The sequence below is a fragment of the Monocercomonoides exilis genome (assembly GCF_001643675.1).
Source record: "Monocercomonoides exilis strain PA203 chromosome Unknown scaffold7-2047599, whole genome shotgun sequence".
Taxonomy (NCBI): Eukaryota; Preaxostyla; order Oxymonadida; family Polymastigidae; genus Monocercomonoides; species Monocercomonoides exilis.
The window spans coordinates 1,080,857-1,101,843 of record NW_027150552.1 but is presented as its reverse complement, the minus strand read 5'-3'; the positions used below and the strand labels follow the sequence as shown (position 1 = coordinate 1,101,843).

Here is a 20,987-nt window from a genome sequence, read left to right as displayed (position 1 = left end):
AATCCATACTAAGTTTAGCAAATTCAAATAGGATTATAATAATTTATGAATCAAGAAATAACCACGCTTTTACAGGTAATAATACAAATATCCTACTATTATGTGCATTTTATTATTTTGTGTACAACTCTCAATGAACAATTTAGGAACAATATGACGAACAAATAAATCACTTTTTACAAAAGCGTCGCGAACGCATAATTTTTAACATTGATCTGATTCGTCAATACTCTAAAGATCTCGCAGATGAGTATGCAAATAATAATTGATATATTTATGAACTTTTAATGTTATAATTCTAATTTTCAATTTGTAATATATAAATAAATAAAACTACACTTGAAGATTTATATATTCTCCAATGACAGCTTATCCAAAGCTTCACACTGCCCTCCGCCTACAAATGGAGCAAAAATGTCAGTCACCAGATGCTGATGGTTTTATCCTTCCAGATGGAGATATTCCGTTTGGATTCATTGGATCTTTTGGTCGACGTTCTTGCACTCCAAGAGGACTAAGAGCTGAATTCAGCGGTAATACTGTTATGGTTGAAGGAATCGTTACAAAAGGTTGATTTTATTTTACTTATTAAAAATATATCCTCACATTTTTAATATTAATTTGAAATAAAAAAATCTAACAGTATCTCTTCCTCATCCAAAGGCTGTTCTCACAACTCATTACTGTGACGCAACTGGTCAGATGTTTTATAGAGAATACAGAGATGCTTTATCTTTGTCTGGACCTCCAACTGGAACAACATATCCAACAACGGTGTGATTATTTGAAATCCTTGACTTCAAAATTGAGCTTCAACAAATCTAAAATGTATTTTCATTTTTGTCAAACTTTATAGGACGAAAAAGGAAATCCAATTACAACAGAGTTTGGATTGAGCATCTTTCAAGATCAGCAGATGATAACAATTCAGGAAATGCCTGAAAGAGCGCCTGCTGGACAGCTTCCTCGCTCCGTCGGTCTGTTTTATTTTTCCAGCATTAGAAATAATTCTTTTTAATTTTCCTGGCTTTTTGCTGATTCTCATCTTTTTATTCAAATCTTTTGTAAAATTTTGCAGATATTGTCCTTTTTGATGACTTAGTTGACAGAGTTAAAGCAGGAGATCGTGTTCGTATCGTTGGTGTTTATTTAGCTGTTGGAAATAGCCTTGGGACATTATCTGCAACCTCTTCAAAGTTTGGATTGATATTTACAGAAAATGAGATGAATCTTTATTTCTTTTGTTTTCTATTTTTCTGTTTATTATTTTTTTCGAATTCGTCAATGTTTTAATGTTTTAAAAATTATAAACAACAACATTTCCACCACAATCGCAACACTAACTTCTTCTTCTTCTTTTTCTTTTGTTCCCACCGTAAACCCCCATTAGAATGATCCTGATTGCCAACAACATTATGACTCGTCATCATCTTGACATCAACTCACTCACACCATCGGACACACGTATCATTTCGCGCTTAGTGAATGAGCTAGGTCCCACTTCACTTCTTAAACTTCTCTCAAAATCTGTAGCGCCGTTCATTTTTGGCCACGAACGCATTAAGGAAGCTGTCTTGATGATGCTTCTTGGAGGAGAGGAAAAAACAACATACGGAGGATCACATCTGAGAGGGTTTGAATGTTTTTGAGGAAATTTTTTAATTTCTGTATTTTTGTTTTTTTTTTAACTTTTGATTTTGTTCGATTATCTTCGAATAACAACTAACAAATGAAAACTTCTTTTTACAGTGACATCAACATTCTTCTTGTTGGAGATCCGTCAACTGCAAAATCGCAGCTTCTTCGCTTTGTCTCGGCCATTGCACCTGTTTCAGTTATGACGACAGGACGAGGCTCAACCGGTGTTGGTTTGACGGCTGCTGTGGTGACAGACTCCGAGACAAAAGAGAGGAGATTGGAGGCTGGTGCAATGGTGTTGGCAGACAGGGGTGTTGTGTGTGTGGATGAGTTTGACAAAATGAGCGAGAGTGATCGTGTGGCGATGCATGAAGTGATGGAGCAGCAGACGGTGACTATTCAGAAAGGAGGAATGCACGCACAGATGAACGCAAGATGCTCTGTTATTGCTGCTGCTAACCCTGTTTATGGGCAGGTTTGATGAATGTTTAGCAATTGCATTTTAAGCTTAATTTCTTGGTGTTTCGAAAAATAATAATTATTATTTTAATATCATATTTTATTTCCATTTCAGTACGATGATACGAAATCCGTTCAATTTAACGTAGCGCTTCCAGATTCTCTTCTATCTCGTTTCGATCTTCTGTTTATTGTGCTTGACACACCATCTGCACAACGTGATCGCGATTTAGCTGGACATGTTTTGAAGCTGCACACGTTTGTGGGAGAACAAGGGGCAGTCAGCCAAACAGGCTCCACATCGAACATCCACAGTGACAATGACGATGGCATCAACAGAGCATTCACAACAGAGTATGCATCAACTACAAGAACGGCTGGTGTGAATGATGGGAAGCAGACGGGAGCGATTGAGCAAGTGATTGATGTTGACGAAGAGGCAGAGAAAAAGAAAGGGAAGAAAGGGAAGAAAGAGGTTGAAGCAGAGAAAGGGAAAGGGAAAAAGAAAGGGAAAGGAAGAGGAAGAGGAAAGAAAGAAAGTTCTTCATCCAAGATGGACATTGAAGAAGAAAATGAAATCGAAGAAGATGAAGATGATGTGATTGTCGATGATTTGCAAAGAATAGAAAAATTCATAAACAATTTGATGGCTTCAACATCTACTTCGAGTTCTTCTTCATCATCTTCTTCAGCATCATCTTCTTCCTCATCTTCTTCTCTCTCTTTAAGTTCTTCAGCAATGGAGCTAGATGCAGGCGACGAGGCTGATTTATCGTCTGCCCCAACAACTTTGTTTGATATTGTGCACAACACCGTTGCCAATCGCGATGAGCACGTTTTGTCGATTGCCTTCCTCAAGAAGTTCATTGAGCTGGCAAAGCGAACACATCCCATGCTGTCAGAAGCCGTGTGTGAGAAGTTGGCACAGGAGTTTGCAGAGCTGAGGGCGATGGAAGAGATCAAGAAGACCGTTCCAATCACTGCGAGAACGTTGGAGACACTCATTCGGTTGGCAACTGCACATGCGAAGATGAGATTGTCAAAGATTGTGGAAGAGGTATGTTGAGAAAGAGAGATTTCTTTGTTCGTTTGTCTGTTATTGTGTAAAATGAATTCAAATTGATGATGTTTAAGAAATCATAGATTATTTCGTATTCTTTTTCAATTATCACAATTTTCTTTTTACGAATATTTGACCATCATTCATTGTTTAATATTTTCGTTTGATTTATCATTGTTATTTTCAATATCGTAACTAATAGATTGATGCACTTGTAGCAATTAACTTGTACCGTCACACAATCAACATTCATCCAATCCCAATTCAACTTCTGATGAAACAAGCACGATTAGCTGAAAGAGCGAGAAAGCAACAGGAGAAGAAGAAGAAAATGCAAAAGAAGAGAAGTGGAAGGATGCACGAGGATGATGAATGGGGCAGTGAAGATTCCAGTGAAAGCAGCGATGATGATGGAGACGATGAAGAAGACTATGGAGATGATGGCGATCATTCGGAAGGGGATGATGGGAAAGATGAAAAGAAAGACAAATCTGAGGAATCTGAAAATGATGTTGTGGAAGTCGAAACGAAAGGAGAACGCAAAGGTAAAAAAGGATCGTCTGCAACTTCTTCATCTGCTGCTGGGAAAGCTGATGCTTCAAAACTTGAAGAAGCACAAGACTCGTTGGGCAATAAGAAGGTCAAAACGGTGAATATTGTTGAAGAAGAGGGAGAGGAAGAAGTGAAGCCGAATGAGCAAAAGACAGAGAAGAAGCAAAAAGGAAGAGGAAGGAAACAGAAGAAGGAAGTTCAAACAAAAAGAATGGATGTTGAAGAGAAAGAAGAAGAAATTGAGCAAAATCCATCTGCAATGGATATTGAACCAGAAGTTGAAGTGAGAGAAAAACAAGAAGAACGAACAATAGAAAGTGATGAAAAGAAAGAAATTGTGGAAGAAAATGTGGAAGAGGATGAATCTACTTTGACGGAAGAAAGGTTTGTTTATTAGAAAGTTTTCTTTTTGATTATTTGTTTTTTTAAATGGTTCACTTTGCATGAACCATAAACATTTATAGTTATTTTATTTTTGAATCTTATGATTTATTATTCATTGCCATTCATTTTTTTATTTGCTTTATTCTTCAATGAAATGTTATTACAATTTTATTTTAACTTCTAATTATCAGAATCGAGGAATTCAAGAATCTGATTTACGACATAGCAAGTGAAGAAGATCGTAAGTCTCAGAAAATTAGTGACTATTTGGAGAAGATCAACAGAAATGTGACAAATTCACCGTTCAGCGAGGAAGATGCCCATGTCATTATGGAGAATTGGTGCCGTGAGGACGATGCGTGCCCGTTTGTGTATGATAAAAAGAAAAGAATACTCACTTTCATTCAGTAAACTTCCTTTCATTCGTCTTTGACAGATTCAAATGATTGGAAATTTTTCACAATTCACCTCCACGTCATTGTTTTTCATGTTATGTTTTCTTCTTTCACCAACAAATAATATTCTTTCTTATTCTCTTCTTTCTTTATTTTTCTTTTATCAAATGAAAAAAGATAATATACTGTTCCTCTTTCTTTGTAAGTGTTTTCAATACGAAGAGTTGTCATGTAAACAATAGAAATAACACATAAATACTTTCAAAAAAACTCAAGAAAAGCATTGCAAAATGATATTCAGCATGAAAATTGTTATATATTACACAAATCGATTCATACGTGTTCATGAATATTTCAATAGAAGATTATTAGACAAAAGCTCAAAAAAATGAAAGTGATAAAAAAAAGTTTTAAAATTGTTCAGATTAAAATTACTTGTATTTTTTTTTAAGATAAACTCAAATTATACAAAACCTCACCACAATATTCAAATTATTGCAGCGCCTTTTGCGAATCCCTCATTCTTTCCAAGTCTTTCGACAGCACCTCCTCGTCATCTTTGTCCTCATCATCATCCTCCGCAGGCTCATTCATTCCAAATGAGCTGTCGATCTCAAACACAGAATTCTTCACACTCTCTTCAGGCTGCCCGTACTCCTCCACAAGATGCACCGTCTGCGCATTCGTCAGCACAGAATTCTTCCTCCTCGCTTTCCCTTCCTCTTTGCCTTCAATCAGAGAAAACTCAGTCAGATCCACAGTCTTCGGCTTCTTCAACGATGACCCTGTCGCTCCTGTGTCGTTCTCCATGATCGACGTCGTGCCGCTTCCAAGCTTCTCGTTTTCCTTCTGCAGCATTCGATACTTCAGCTTCCGGTTCTTCTTCCACAGGCACACAATCGCAACAACATCAATCCCCAGCACAGCCACAGCACCGACACAGATGAGAACAACCTGCAGCGCCGACAGCTGCACAACCGCATTTTCTGCAGGGCAGTTCTCCCAAACACTTTCTGGTGGAACAAACCCGCCGTGGCACTTCACCCCTTCTCGCAAGCCCCACAGACGTTCCCGCTCTTTCTCTTCTGTCTTCGAGGTGCTCTTCTTTTGTTGAGTTTTGCTATCTCCTTCTGTGTTTGAAGAAGAAGCATTTTTAGCATCACTTGCTTTTGCGTTCGCTTTCTTTGGGACACATACTCCGATTCTCTCCACAAAGTCTGTTTCTTCGCACAATCTGCATCCAAACGCGCTTTCCCACTCAAAAACGTGTTCGCACGGATTCTCCTTTGATCCCCCCGGAGGCGATATCAGCTGAGGATGGCCAACACCAGCAGTCGGGTTGCACACAACACGGATGACAGCAGAGCGAGGCACAACTTCCATCGTGGAAAGTGACTTGAAGCATGGCGAGCCATCATATATCCGCACCTCAACTCCGCTTTTATCTTCGTCGTTGTTTGCCGATGCTTGATTTGACGTGAATGAAATGTTTGTGTTAATAAGGTCAAATGAGGAATGCTTTGTTTTTTCTGCCTCTGCAGTTCGTTTCAGCAAAGTTCTTCTGTTTCTGATGCTCTCAAGGCTGCGACGCCCTCTGCTTGACAAGTCAAGCAATTCTTTATCAGCTTTGCCATCAAACACACGAAAGCTCATTTTGTCCCCAAAGCTGAAAGGAACTCCGTTGTTGTTCACAAAACAGCCAAGAGCTCCTTCAATTGTTGTTGCTTCGTTGGCTTTCTTCATCCTCTTCTGCTCTGTTTCAGACGAATCTGCATTCCCCTTTCTTGATTTGCAGTACAACTGCGAAGACTTCCTGCTGCAGATGCTCAAATAGAACTCAGTCTTGTCGTTGTCTGCTTTCAGAGGGCCCATCATCTTCCCGTTCTCTCCAATAAGCCCCGACAGATTGTATCTCTCTCCTTCTGCCTGAGCAAAGCCACACGCAGCACTGACCACCCAGTCTGGGACTTGGCTTGGGTTCTGTGTGAGCAGCTTCTCTGTCTCCTCGCTGATGACATCTGGCACACAAGTGACTCGATCAGCTGACGCTCTTGTGTGTTCCCCGCACGCATTGCACTTGCTGCTTCCAGAATGGCTGGAAAAAGAAGATGCATCGCAAGGCGTGCATTCAGACGCCTCTTCGTTGGAGAATGTGCCGGCTGGGCACGCTGCACATTCTGTTGACGCTTCCTTGGCAAATGTGCCAGAGCTGCATGCACTGCATTCAATGGCACCTCCAATAGACTTCAGTCTTTTCTTGATAATGTCGTTGGAAGAGCCATTGGCCTTGCGTTTGGCTTGTCTGCCATTCATAATGACTCCTCGTCGTATCAATTCGCTAAGCTCAAAGTTACTCTGCTCTGTTTGCTTCTCAATTCCAGACAGCACAATCAGCGTCAATTCAACAAAATCATCCTCAATTTCTTCATCCTCGCTTGTCATTCCGAATTCCCCTTCATTCTTCTCATACACCCACCAAAACTTCTTGTCCCCTGGTTGCAGTTTGCGCGTCCACTGCATTGTGATGTTGTTGTTGGAGCTGCTGGCAACCTCTGGTGCTCCCATCGTCGAAGAGAACCAGCGCATCTTCGATCCTTTCCCCAGATGGGTGATGTAGTGAAATGTTATTGTCGGATATTTCTGCGCATAGTTCTTCTTCTTAGCTGCATTATCATCGTTACGATCAACTGAACTTCCTTGGCTTCCACTCCCTTCTCGATCTGCATTTGCAGCCGCATTTGGCTCTTCTTCCAGCTGCATCAGCAGACTTTCAATGTCCAAGAGAAGCCACGACTGCACATTTCCTCTGTGGAAATGCCCCGAGTTCAGGTGGTCATCCTGTGCAATCCATCCTTTCGTCGCGCAAAACCCGTCTCTTGCACCGCCATCGTCATCGTCCCCGTCAATGCACCACGTGTCAAACACATCCTCCACCACATCCACATGCTCCAGTTCCAGTGTCAGCGAGGCAGCGTGCCCTGCCTCACACACACGGCACTTTGAGTCATCTTCTTCTGTCCCGTCTCTATATGTGCCTTGCTCACACGCCACACACCCAACTCCATCAGCTGCACGTTTTTGGCCTGCACCACACGAACCGCACTCAACCCACTCTTCCTCTTTCAAATCCATTCCTTCCACTTCACCGTCCTTTGGCGTTGGTTCTTCATTACCTTTCAAATTGCTTTGAGTCTTTGCCAAATACTGTTCCTTCTCGCTCTTCGTGATACAAATGCGCGGTTCAATCCACCAATACGTCTTCTTCTTCCGCGGCGCTCCGTTGTGCAGTTCGCATTCCCCCAATCGGTATGTCATGTCCTTTTCTGTGCAAGGCTTTCGCTCGATGCATGTTGCGCTCCCTTCATCCGCATATTCAGTCTCTTTGCAGTCTTCACACCGAGCAGAGCCTGGCACAGCAGAGAAGGTGTTTCTCTTGCAGCGCTGGCACTCGCCGTTGGTCGACGTCCATCCCGCGGGGCATTTTGAGCAATGCCCCACAAGAATGTTCGTTCCGCCAATTGCAATCTGCCGTATACGAGCTCCATCCATAGTGAACCGATAGTCCGAAAGTGTAACGAACTCCCACGCCAAAACATGACGTCCAAAACTCATTTCATATCTTTTTTCAATCCACGTTTGCGATGTTAGTGACTTGCTATCCATTCTGATACCATCTATGCTGAACCACAATTCCGAAGATGCTTCACTTTCAGTTTCAAATCCTTCGATAACTTCATTAGAAAAATGCTCAAAAGAAAAACGCACCCAACCCCTTTCGGCTAAAATATCAACGGTCAAAAGCAAACGTGTAACAGAATCTTGATATTGCTCTCCCGTTGTAAACATTCCACCATTCAAAATCCAAGGTTTTCCTTCTTTTTCATATTCAAATGTGAACTCTTTTGGAATCGTTTTCAGAGAAGAATATTGCGTTTCATAACCTTCTGCAAATGAGCCTTCATCGCATGTTTGGCATATATCCTTTTCAAGCACATAATACTGTCCGCGATTACACTTTAGAAAGCAATCAACATTTCGAAGAGGAGGAGGTGCTGTGCAATTTGAATCCAAAGTACTTTTGGGAATAAATGCAATGCTGCGTTCTCCATGGACGCATGGCCCAAAATACCATTCTAATTCTTCTTGTTTGCATTGTCCTAAAATAAATAAATAAAGTAAAAATTTTAGAAAATGTTTTTTTATGAAAAAATTATTTTTGCAAACTATTTTCTTGATTAGCTTATTTTTTTAAAAATAAAACATTTCGAATATTTCATTATTATTAAAAATAACTTTTCATCACAAACACAAAAATCTATTTGGTCGATACGATTGATTGTTTGTCAAACTAAATGCATGCGAGCATAAACATATCAATATTGCAATTGCACTCATCTTTTGTGAAAAGTGTACAATTGGTCAATAATTAAAAATATCAAAATTATTTTGATCTTATTAATATTATAAATGTTTGACATTTTCACAATAATTTTGACAAAGCTCAAACCATCTTTTATTTGATTCAATGTTCTATTGCTGCGAAATTCCGGAATAGAATTTACAAAAACAAATCAGATATAATTCACTCTTCAAATAGTCTTTAAAATGGGCACACATCCCATCATAAAATTAGTTGAATGGCAAAGAAAGAACGTCTTTCTCTTCAGTTGACCGAAGACTTAAAACTTGTTGAGGACAGCGTGGATTCTGCATCAACGTTGCAATTAATGAAGCATTCTCAAATTACACCAATTTTATCCCCAATTTTATCTCCGATTTCTCCAACGTTATTAAATTATTACTGTGATGGCTTTTCTCCATTTAGAGATGATTTTTCAATGATGGATGCCCAAGCAATAGAAACTAATTTTTTATGTGAGGACATCTCCCGATCACAGTCGGTTTTATCTCCCCCATTGATGGAAAGAATTTCGTTGCTGACAAATCAAACGACTGAACCAATTTTTGAAACTCCGAAGAATCCGTATCCAAAAGTTAAGTTTTTTGTTGCTCATTGCGATTGCCCGATTCATGGTCATTTTATGAAGTCAAGTTCATTAGATTTACAGTGTAATTGTTCATGCCGTGATTGTGAAAGGCTGAAAAAAGAAAGAAAGCGCAAGCAACCGTTTTTTGGTTCCAGCCTTAGTGATAGTTCCCCGCCAGATTGTCCGTCATCAACTTCAACTTTCACTCCTGGAGACGCATCGCCTTCTGTTGCATCTTTGTCGTCATCTGGATCGCTATCATCGAATCCGGAATCAGGCAGCGCTCGAGGAAATATGTTTAAAATAAGATGTTTTCATTGCGGGCAATTTGGTCATTCATTTGATAAATGTCCCTATCATCATAAGAAATTAACACCAGCTGAAATTACTTTACAAATTAAATCGGATTCAAGCGAAGCTTCTACAGAAACATCGAAAAATACCAAACATAAAACAAAGATTTGTCGTGACAGTTGCTTTCGTTGCGGAGAGAAAGGTCATTGCAGCAAGAATTGTCCCAATGAAGATCGACGTATATGCTTCTATTGTCATATGACTGGACATATTGAACGGAATTGCCCTCAAAAGCCGCACAAGCAAAAAACCGACAAAAGTGAGAAAACTGAATTGATTCCAGCTCCTTCGAGTCTGGTTTCCTTTCAGCCTCAACTTCATATGCAACAGCAACTACCTCCATATGTCCAGCCTCAACTGCAAGTGCCTCAGATTTATGAAGCAGTTTATCCACAAAGCTTTCAATATTATGATCCAACTCAACCCCAAAAGTATATACCTCCTCCTCCTCCACCGCCGCCTCCGCCTACTATTCTGCAGCCATCTTCGGCTACAAGCCTGATGACATCTTCTTTTGCTCCTGTGTATTCTCCTGTTCCATATCGACCTGTTTTTTCGCAGACTGTTCCTGTCTTAGCGAGTCAAGCAAGTACTTATGGAGTACTGCAACCTCAAGAAATGCCACGCCAAGTACAGATGTTGAATTTCAGTCCCTCTGTTTATAGCCCCTTTAATCCTTATTACGCTGCCTCAACACCTTATACGAGCAATACTTCTTTTACTTTGTCGTCACCTCCATCTACTTACTCCAATGTTTCTTCTTCTCCTTCTTCTTCTCCTTCGTCTTCTCCCTCTCCTTCTCTTTCTTCTGCCACATCTTTTTCTGGTGCTATGAGTGCTAATACTGCCATTCAACCTCCTTTCCTGCAACCTTCTTCTTTGCCGCAACAAACATCAATGGTGCCTTATTATTATCGGAAATTTTGATTGTTGTATCATCTTCTTGTGTGAATGAGCCACGAGAGGCTTGGGAGAGATTTCTGTATGTAGCTTCAGTAATAGAGTTCAAAGCCTTTCAGATTGTTTGTGAATAGTGGAAGAATTACTGAAAACTTCCAATTAGAATATTAAAATGAGAAAATTTTTTAGAGGGAAAGATAGATTGAGATAGTACAGTATGTATATGTTTTATTTTATAATATTGCATTTTTCTTTCATTTTAATAATGCGCATAGGCTTTTTTTAGAGGATAGTTAAGTTTTTCTGTATAAGTTTGTTGTGTATTTTTCTGTTTTATAGAATGGTTTGGATAGAATTTGTGGTTAGTGTTGTTATTAAATAATTTTTTTATTTTCCTTTTTTTATTTATGTTTAAATTAACTTTTTCGTTTTTATTTTTTATTTCATTTTTCAAGATGATTTTTTGTTTGTATTTGTTTGTTGGATTGTTTGTTGGATTGTTTGACGGATTGTTTGAGTTTTAAACATTTTTTGAGTTTTTCTTTTCTTTTTTCGTGTGTTTTTCGGAGTTCCAATCAAAGAGGAACCTTTACTTTTATATCAAGATTATTTCGAGTGTTTTGTTTTCGTTATGAATTGTGAAGCGGCTTTGCTTCAATCAAGCAAGTTTATTCCAATTCTTTTAGCGTTTTTTGTTTGATTTTATGTTTTTTCAGCGGAAGCTTTCCTGCTTCTGTTCTCGTGTTGTTTGAGGTGGAAATTTTCAATTCGAATGCCAAACGTTGTTTGTTGAGGTTTTCCATTTCAATTGGAATAATTATTTGAGAGACTTGCTGGCTATTTTTCTTTTGGAAAAAATTTTTTCGGAAATATAAACATCTGATATGGGGAGGATAAATAATTTTAATTAAAAGTTTTCTTGACAGTGCTTGTCTTTCAAAATGTAAGTTACATTTTTTGGGGAGGAAAAAAGAAACAGCTTTTCTGACTTGAATCATGGCTTAACATACATAACGTTTGGGTTTGGTTGCATCTTCAGATAGAAGACGTTGGTGCCAGCTTTTTTAACATTTTGGTTCTTTCAAACAACATTTCCATGATTCAATCAACTTGAATCTTTTTTGGCTTCGTTCTCGATTGAATTTTCATTTTTTGAGCTTTCTTCATGAAAATTTAGAGATTGGCTGTAAATTGATGCAGATGAAGGAACATATCCTAAAAACCTAAATGTTGGTTCTTTTAAGGATGCATTCTCGTCTTCCCAAATAAACGCATATTCCCCAAAGTCTTCTGGTGGACGAAACAAACGCTCTTTTTCGCTGGGGTGTGAACGCGCCTCTTCAATTAGAGATCTGAATTCAAATAAAAAAAATCGAGCAATATAAACAAGTACAGTGATAAATGCAATTCGATAAATATTTAATAAGAACTATCAAAACAATTTCGTTGAAAGAGTCATTTCCGCCCACATCTGAAATTGCTCTGGTGAAGCTTGTGAAATGAATGGTTTTGGAGAATAAGATTCATTTATTGACTCTTCACTCTCATCTTGAGTGCCAGAAGGCGCAGGGCCTTCAATGAAAACTTTAAAAAACTGATCCAAATTTTAAAGCATATTAAATTGAAATTTTGCATTTCAAGAAAGGATGCACGAACCTCGTCAAGAACAGATGCAAATAATGAAACTCGTTTTTCTCCGTCCAACCCAAAATCTTCTGAAGTCGCTCTAAATTTGGAATGAATATAAATATAAAACAGATATATAGAATAGCGAAATATTACTCAACGTATTCTTCAATGCTTTGATCATTTCTCGAAAAGTCCCATCTTAATGAATCAGAAAAAATCTTATCTCCCAAAGGAATTTGAATCTTAAAAATAAATTCAATGAAGCAAATAAAACAAGCGTAAAGATTTGTTGCAAACATCTAAAACATGAATCCCTTCAAGTTTTCGAGATATTTCGCTTGAACGATACTTTAGAAGATAATATGCTGTTGTTGCTGTAATTGCTTCAAAAATTGATAAAACAATATTTGGTGATAATGACCAATCCATTGCTATTTGTTCTGCTATTATTTTATGTGAAGTGAACTTGTCAAAAACGTTAACTGTGAACACTTCTGATATTTTCTTTTGTTTTGTTTCAATAAGCAATCTAATTGGAATTAATAATTCTTAGCAATCATAATCATTCAATTAATAATAGATAGCAATTAAATACACACTTTCATAATTCATAAAACAAAAAAAAGATCAACAAAACTGATCATACATGTGCAATAAAAACTTTTTTTCAAATATTTTGATCGGAATTTATCGATATTATTAGACAATATATGATATGCAAAAGTGTACAAAATCAAAGCGTTATTTTTTGTTGAATATGGTGTTTTTTAAAAAAAATACAAACATTGTCCTCTTTTATGCTCATTTTTCGAAAAAGAGATTTAATACGAAATATTTTGCCTTTTGAATTTTGTTCCACTCAATTATTTCTTATTAAATCTGTGTGACTTACTGACTTTTGACGTGATGTTTTTGACTTTTGACGGACGTGAAAAAAAATTTTGCGTAGGTGATAATTATTCCAAAAAATGATAGTTATTGTTTCATATTTGTAATATATTTTTATTTTAATTAATATTTTTTCGATTCTTTTCTTGATAACCAAAAAATTTTTTTTCTTTCACAAGTATAAACCTGAGTGACGTGCTGACTTTTGACGTGAAATTTTCGAATTCTGACGGACTTGGAAATTCCATCACGTCACCGAAAATTTTTCAATAATTCTCTCATTGTCTTTTGAAAATGTTAATATTATTTTTTTTCTAATAATTTATCCTTTTCAATAATAAATAAATAATATCTTAGTATTTAGTTTTAATTTTTGATCACACAAATAACTTGTATTTCACTGACGCATTAGTCATTTGAGGAATTTTAATTGTCATTGACGGTCACTGACGTCAGCTTCAGTCAATACGCAAATGGAAATACTGTCGAAAGGTTTTCAAAGTGAATTGCCTGATGAGTTGGTTTCGAGCCTCAATAACCCTCTAATTGTTTGCTTTTTCAAAAATGCATTTGATAAAATATATTATTTTGTATTTGTTTTGTTGCAGGAAGAAGCGTATGAAACAATGAAAAAGAAAATGGAAAAAGCGAAGTGCACTTTTGTTCAACTTCAAAAACGCATTAACTCAAAATATGGAACAGGTTAACGTTATATTTGAAAAGAATATTCAAGATTCATTTTTTGTTAATTTTTCCAAGTGTTCGTTCATCCTAAAAAGATAAATGAATATATATCAAAGCTCAAATTTGAACTGTTGGAAGATAATTTTTGGATAACTTATGTAATTACGGACGAAAATGGATATACAGGGAAAGATTGTCACAAGTATTTCCTTTGCCCTGTATCCAAGGATGGATATGCTTGTGGCATATCAGGAAGGAAGAATTATTCTATTGTTAAACATCACAAATGCGATTTGCTGAGTTTTCGAGAATTTTTGAATTTCAAAAAACAGATAGATTTACCCATAACCAAAAGTTCTCAAGAGCTCTCTATATCATTTGAACGAGATTGTTCACCCAAAGAATTGGAAAAACAGTTTATTTCGATGGTTGGGAGGTGCAATGCTTCCTTTTTGTCTTCATCCTCAAAGGAAGTTAAAACATTCATATTTTCTTTAATTCGAGCAGGTCAAGCAAATCCTTCTATTTCACCTTTTTCGATTTTCCCATATTTAACACGAAGGAAAATTTCTCATTTGATCATCAATGCTAAAACTGACAAAGAGAAGGAAAAAAGGCAAAAAGTTTCAAACAAGGGAATAAGCGTAATGTTTGATGGAGCAACTGCCGCTAATAAAAAGTTCATGGTGGTGAATGTTTCTATTTTATCTTTGAATTCTTCTCCGTTTTTTTGGGGTCTTTATGAATCGTGTGGAACAACGTTAGAGTTTTTTATATTCATTCAACAATTAATTTCAGAGTTTCGTTTGTTTAATGCAGTAATCAGAAGTTTTTGCACTGATGGTTTTTCTTCACAGAAAAAGGCAATTATTCAATTCTCTGAGTTCGAAAAAACTTGCTCAGGAAGTATCGAAATCAACAAACATTCATTTAATCCGATTCATATTCATTGCTGCAACCATCTAACAAATTTGGTCATCACAAATGCTTTTACAAAAATACCATTCTTGATTTCGATCAAACAAAAGTTGCCAGATTTTGCACAGCGGTCCCATTCTAAATCAGTCAGAACACTCTTGAAAAAGCGCATTCCTTCATTCGTAACAACAAGATGGATGAGTTTTTACAATATTTCTTCATTTATAAGGAAAAAATTCGATATAGTTGTGAATGAAAAATTTATCGATTATTCAAGTGAGTTTGATATCATCAAAACTGAGTTGTTGCTTTTCCCTCTACAGAATCTTCATTTAAAGTTTGAAAAAGACAGAACATAGCTTTGTCAAGTGTTTCCTTATTTCCTCGATTCATTTGATTATCTATTTTATATTTCCAAGCATCATTTGTTTCAAGATGCAAAATGGCACAACGCAATCGCTAACGTTATTCTTTTGTTACATAATTATTTTTTAACAGGAATTCGGGGGGAGTACGTGTTCCTTTTTTATTCTTTAACACGAGAAGGAATACAACTATTAAGAAAGCAAACATTTCCGAGAATTCGACTTTCTTCCTCTTTTCCATTGGGGTGTTCAATTCAACAATCCGATGAAAGTGAAACAACATTGTTAAATCAACCTCAATCTTTCCCTGTTTCAATTTTTCATCCTTGTCCTTTTCCATTAGATATTTCGGAAAAAACATATTTTGTGTCAAAAAATATGTTTTCTTTCTATTCATCAACTTCCTTCATGAATGAAGATGCTCATGATACTAATGATCTTTCAATGCTTAAAAGAAAACAAGTTTGCTTCGACAAACAAAATTCATCAATTAAAAGCAACAGTTTGCAATCAATATTTCTTTATCTTTTTAATTTTTTTTTTATAATTTTTAGGTTTGGAAAATAAAAATGAGGAATTTATTGAGATCGAAAAACTAATAAAAGAAATTGAAGAAAAAGAAAAAGATGATTTAACGAAAATTGGTGAATTGGAGGGTTTGGAAGAAAGTGAAAGCGAAGAAAGCGACGAATTTGGACTAGCACAAGCAGAAAACGATGCAATTAATGATGTATATGATTGTTTATTACGTAAGGAATTGGAAACAGAAGATTCTTCATTTATACGGGAAGATTTTGCGTCATCATCAACATCTCCTTCTTCTTCCATCTCGCCGACTTTGAGATCTTCTTCTTCTTCTTCAGAACATTTTTCAGATATCGATACTGAATTGAGAAATGACTCATTTCATTGTGCATGCAGCATAGCTGGAGAAGAGACGTTTCAAGATGAAGACGAAGAAGACGTACAGGAATTATTTTCAACAAAGAAAATAGATTTATGTACTGAATTCAACGAAGAGAAAGAAAAAACTATTTTGCAAGAAATACAAAATTTGCTATACACAAACTGGTTTCCTCGACTTGACAGATCATTTACTAATTATGCTCGGAGTGTGCTTAAAGATTATGGAAACAATTCTATAACTGCTTGTAAGTTGTTCTTTGAAAATCAAATGAAATCGAAGCCAGAAGAAATAATCGAAAAAGATACAGAAATCTTTTACAATGTTATTGCTGAGTTTGGTAATCTCCAATCGTTGTATTCAGGCTTATGTTTATCACTAATCCTATCTCAATGCAGCGAAGCAAGCTGCGAGAGAATTATTTCAAAAATCAAAAACATAATTGGAGATAAAAGAAACTCGATTAGCTTACAAACTTTGGAAGCATTACTTCATATTTGACTTTTAACACTGTTTTGTATTTGTCTTATAAAAATTTATTTCATTTCATTCTATTTTTCAAGTTATTCTTATTGAACAAACAAAGCATATAAATCATATTCAAAAATAAAACGCTTTCAACGTGATTAAATGATCTTTAAGTTGCGAATGATTTCTCTTTATATGTTTTTAAAAAATGAAAAATCATGCAGACATATGTTTTTATCTTTATGAACGACGGACATCCGCTTCGTCTAACATCGGAAATTTGTGGTTTTATGTTCCAGCAATGAAAGTCTCTGAAATTGAAATTTCATGAAAGACAGTAACAGATGAACAATGCAAAATTAAAACAAAATAAAAAATCTGAATACTCTTTCGCAGCATCATCAATACAAACTTTTATTATTAAATGAACATTGATGTGTTTGAGTGTTTGCATTTAATCATTTCTGGCGACTGATACAGCTTGTGGAATGAAGATTTCTTCACTTTCCTTCATTCAAGAAGTTTTTTATTGAATGATTCATTCCTTTATTCTTCTCTTCTTCTTCCAAAAGCCATTCGATTTACTAATCATTCCTTCTTTAACTATTTTGACATTTGCAATTTTGTCCGGTCCATCCAAAAAAACAACACAGCTATTCCATTTTGTGAAGAGAGCTCCATACGATCAAAATATTTTTTAGCCCTTTGCATCTTGCCAAATGCACTTACAGTTTCATGGATAGGAGAAATTCAAATAATCCTTCCATCTGCAGCTGTGTGGATGAGCACTGCTGGATCACTGAAAAGACGATTCTCAAGGAAAAGCTGACATTTAACTGTCAAAACCATATTTTTGCATACGAGCTCACACTAACAGCGAAGACATTCAACCTCCACGAAGAAAAACTTTTCACAGAGGCTGATATGCACTTTCTGCAGAGTCTGTTCCATTTGATTTTCAATATGGGTGCTGCTCCGCTGGGAAGCAGTACGTTTTGAAGATCTCGTTGCAAACGTTGAGTTTCTCCGAGGAGCATGCTGTGTTTGAGATCGGGCGAGGAGAAGAAGCTACGGAAATACGCTTTCTGGAATAGGTGCCCATCGGCGAGTTGGATGCACCAATGCAGTCGATTGTTCTGCGGAACGAAGGTGGGACGAGCATCGACTACATACTCGACCTGACTGACGTGGAGCGGCTGAATGCATCGGCATCTGATTTCCCTCTGCTTGAGTGCCATGACACAAGGGGGATTGTGCCGGAGTATGGAAAGTGGACAATATACCGGAGCTTCTATCAGCTGATGAAAATAGGTTATTTTGTGAGGATTCCAATCAAGCTGGAAAGCAGAAACGGTTCAATGAGTGTGATGAACGAGAATGTTGGAGGAGGAGCAGTTAAGAGAAGGAAGTGATTGACAGAAGGTTTCACTCATATGGAGACTGTGCCGCAAGCGCTTCTGGCCGGTGAAGACTTCATCGCGAAAGAAGGTGCAGAGCCGCTTGCATATGAGAAAAAGACAAAGATTTCCCTCACAACAGGGAAAAATCAGAAGGCTTCCTCCTCCTTCTTCTTATCCTGTGCCATCTCAGTCTTCCTCTTCCTCCTCACTGGAAATAGCCCCTCATCAGCCAAGCATCCGCAAGCGGCCATTGAAAGTGAGCATTATTGAGCGCATGACGAAATCTCGGGGCATTCGGATAGCCACACGACTTGAGCAGTTCTGCCCTGTCCTGGAAAAAGCGAGAAACGAAGAGAACCTGTTTCTGTTGGCGCTGGCGAGGCAGCCTGTTGATCCGCTTTCAGCAGCTGCTGCGTCAACACTGCAGTTGCGAACATTGACCAGTTGCATTCAGCTCAATGAGACCACTAAGAAGGCGCTTGAAATAGCAGCACAGGCAAAAGTGGAGCAGAAGATAAGGATTTACAGAAGGAGAAGGAGAGAAAAGCGTTTGGGAAGTACAACCTCACTCCAACTACGTCCGCCATGAAAGGAACTCCAAGAGAGGACAAAAGGAACTTGGGTCCGTTGAGAGAGTCGCAAAGCAGCAGTGTTGGAGGAAGGAGAATGACTTTTGCAGAAGAAGTGAGCGGAGTGAATGTGTCTCTTCCTCCCTTGTTGAATCCGTCTTCTGGCTCTTCTTCTGGTTCTTGTTCAGTTTCAGTTCCATTGTCTTCTCAACAGGGAATAGTGCGACAGTGGTTTATGCAATCACAGGAGATTCAGGGAATTTAAGGGTTTATTCAAACTGGAGTAATGAATAAGCAAGAAAGTGTATTTCGTACGGATCCTTTGGGGATGCAAGAGTCAAATGAAGGGGAAGAGGACATGAAGGGCAGATGTCGTCGAAGAAGGAGAAGTTTGGTGGGTTGGATGGGCTGCAGGATTTCGATGGAGATGATTTGGATGGAGGGATGAGGGGGATGCTTGGTGAGGGAGAGAAAGACAGAGAATGGGATGACAGTTTCAGAGAGCCAGACCAGAAGATATTTTTGAGAGTGCCTTTCAAAAGCAGCTCCGTTATCCTGTTTTCGGAACTGCATAAAGCTTCTTTTCTTCTAAAAGTGTTTCTGTTTCAGACATCGCTCAGTGCAAACAGTAATGGAGCTATTTCTTCTGTTTCTACTTCGTTGTCATCTTCAGTTATCACTTCTTTATCCTCATCTTGCTCCGCTGTTGCATGCATTTCTGGTTTGTTATTCTCTTCTCGTACTTCTTTTCTCCTTTTTCACTAAATATATATCATCACAAAAATTTCTTCAATTCTTTTAACAACATTTCCTTTCAAAACATTTTATTAGATCAAGAACTTTGTTTTCTTTCACTTCATTCAATATTCTTTCTTATTATCCATTTTTTATTCGTCTTTTTCTCATTTTAATTTATGTAAATTTCCTTCATCAATTCATTTCCTTGTTTCCTTCTCATTTCACACATTATCTCTGATTTCAACGCAGAATGTGAAGAAATTCAATCAGAGAAAGTGAATGAAGAAGAAGAAGAAGAAGAAGGAGATGCTGTGCGAAATGTTGTTGATGTGTTTGCAGAAGAAGTTGATGAAGGTAATGGTGAATGGATTGAATTAGACGATTAATTGTTGAAAATTGAGATGATGAGATCCAATTTACATCAACGGAGAAATTCAATGAAACTCTCTTCTTCAGGATTTTGTCTTCTTTTGCAGAGGAGAAACATCTGAATCCTTTTCACTTTCAGCTCAATCTCTTTCTCTCTCTCTCCAACGAAAAATAGGAAATATTGAGCGATCCCTTTTTCATTCCATCTCTTCTTCTTTCGCTTCCCCTCTTTCACAAAAAATCTTCTTTCCTCAAAAATAATTCTTTGTCAAAGCTCAAAGCCAGGCATCTTCGAAATATCCTAAATTTCATCTGTCTGTCTGTATTTTTCCTTCCCCACTTTTTTTCTTCAAAGCCATCTTATCCTTCGCTCTTTCAGCATTCTTAAAACAAAATAATAATCACCTGAAAAAAAAAATAACAACAGCAAACCTTCCAAACATATTTTTAAGCCAATGTCTATATTTTATTCAGTTGGTATCTGTTTTCTTTATCAATTTCATTATTCCTTCCGTTTTCGAATGTTTTATCATCTGATTCGCAAATAATCCTTTCCATCAGTTGTTTCTCCATCAAATACATCGATTTCTTGCTCTTCTGAAAAATGAAATATTTATATATTCGGCTCAAATTCCATCTTTCTTAGTGAAAAAAAGATTGTTTTTCGTTAGAAAATTTCATCTCCAATTCCCATCCAAATCCTTTCATCCTGGGCACTTTCCTTATGAATTCGCTGTCCGAACTTGATAGTCAGACTGTATAACAAGAAATTGTGCTTTTATTCATTTTCGATCATTTCTATCTGCTGCTCTGAAATCAGTGCAAAAGCTGTCAATAAATAAACATTCATATTTTGTAAAACAAATAAATTACAAACCTTCTTCTCTATTTTAAACAGAAAATCATTCTTTAGCGCCTTATGAGTCCACAAAATTTTGTTTATCCAAAGGAATACTGTTTGTTAAAAATACGTTGCTCTATTTCTTAAATAGTTGAAAATATAGAACAAAAAGAAGAAAATGAAATCATACCAATTCTTTCAGTTTCTTTCTCAATCTTAAATAGAAAAATTGCGTTTCACGACTGAAATAAATGTTAATATTTCTTTTTCGTTTACAACAAAAATGGAAAATTTGGCAAACACGTCAATATCCATTTCTATCTCATGTTGAAGTGCAATTTATTCTGAATATTTGTGTAAAGCGACTTAGCAATAAAAAAAAATACCAAACAAATCAAATTTTCCCCAAACAATAGCAACGCCCAATTGCTGATCTTAGATTTTTGAAAAATTTGCAAAAATAATTATGGAACAAATAAAAAAA

The 20,987-nt window shown here is 36.9% G+C and overlaps 7 protein-coding genes across 7 annotated transcripts; 5 read left to right on the top strand and 2 right to left on the bottom strand.

Annotated features, from left to right (window-relative positions):
* Nucleotides 1-23: 23 nt before the first annotated feature.
* On the top strand, nucleotides 24-4,628 carry MONOS_10666 (DNA replication licensing factor MCM3). The gene is made up of 11 exons (XM_067863134.1): nucleotides 24-75; nucleotides 147-250; nucleotides 346-569; nucleotides 644-774; nucleotides 857-977; nucleotides 1,079-1,196; nucleotides 1,391-1,633; nucleotides 1,750-2,113; nucleotides 2,213-3,154; nucleotides 3,360-4,093; nucleotides 4,285-4,628. Exons 1-11 carry the CDS (start codon nucleotides 46-48, stop codon nucleotides 4,502-4,504), a joined length of 3,231 nt encoding a protein of 1,076 aa, XP_067733434.1. The 5' UTR covers nucleotides 24-45; the 3' UTR covers nucleotides 4,505-4,628.
* Nucleotides 4,629-4,666: 38 nt separating this feature from the next.
* MONOS_10667 (uncharacterized protein) lies at nucleotides 4,667-8,334 on the bottom strand (the record flags this gene model as incomplete). Its single annotated transcript, XM_067863135.1, has 1 exon — nucleotides 4,667-8,334. One exon carries the CDS (start codon nucleotides 8,332-8,334, stop codon nucleotides 4,981-4,983), a length of 3,354 nt encoding a protein of 1,117 aa, XP_067733433.1. The 3' UTR covers nucleotides 4,667-4,980.
* Nucleotides 8,335-9,125: 791 nt separating this feature from the next.
* MONOS_10668 (uncharacterized protein) lies at nucleotides 9,126-10,757 on the top strand (the record flags this gene model as incomplete). The annotated part of the gene is made up of 1 exon (XM_067863136.1): nucleotides 9,126-10,757. One exon carries the CDS (start codon nucleotides 9,126-9,128, stop codon nucleotides 10,755-10,757), a length of 1,632 nt encoding a protein of 543 aa, XP_067733432.1.
* Nucleotides 10,758-11,835: 1,078 nt separating this feature from the next.
* On the bottom strand, nucleotides 11,836-12,788 carry MONOS_10669 (uncharacterized protein; the record flags this gene model as incomplete). The annotated part of the gene is made up of 5 exons (XM_067863137.1): nucleotides 11,836-12,082; nucleotides 12,170-12,324; nucleotides 12,387-12,456; nucleotides 12,513-12,601; nucleotides 12,657-12,788. 5 exons carry the CDS (start codon nucleotides 12,786-12,788, stop codon nucleotides 11,836-11,838), a joined length of 693 nt encoding a protein of 230 aa, XP_067733431.1.
* A 2,834-nt stretch (nucleotides 12,789-15,622) lies between these two features.
* On the top strand, nucleotides 15,623-16,730 carry MONOS_17099 (uncharacterized protein; the record flags this gene model as incomplete). Its single annotated transcript, XM_067869985.1, has 3 exons — nucleotides 15,623-15,716; nucleotides 15,769-16,215; nucleotides 16,304-16,730. The coding sequence occupies 3 exons, from the start codon at nucleotides 15,623-15,625 to the stop codon at nucleotides 16,357-16,359; spliced, it is 597 nt and encodes a 198-aa protein (XP_067733430.1). The 3' UTR covers nucleotides 16,360-16,730.
* Nucleotides 16,731-17,707: 977 nt separating this feature from the next.
* MONOS_10670 (uncharacterized protein) lies at nucleotides 17,708-18,820 on the top strand (the record flags this gene model as incomplete). Its single annotated transcript, XM_067863139.1, has 3 exons — nucleotides 17,708-17,847; nucleotides 18,137-18,534; nucleotides 18,579-18,820. 3 exons carry the CDS (start codon nucleotides 17,708-17,710, stop codon nucleotides 18,818-18,820), a joined length of 780 nt encoding a protein of 259 aa, XP_067733429.1.
* A 104-nt stretch (nucleotides 18,821-18,924) lies between these two features.
* On the top strand, nucleotides 18,925-19,679 carry MONOS_10671 (uncharacterized protein; the record flags this gene model as incomplete). Its single annotated transcript, XM_067863140.1, has 2 exons — nucleotides 18,925-19,276; nucleotides 19,543-19,679. The coding sequence occupies 2 exons, from the start codon at nucleotides 18,925-18,927 to the stop codon at nucleotides 19,677-19,679; spliced, it is 489 nt and encodes a 162-aa protein (XP_067733428.1).
* Between the last annotated feature and the right edge of the window lie 1,308 nt (nucleotides 19,680-20,987).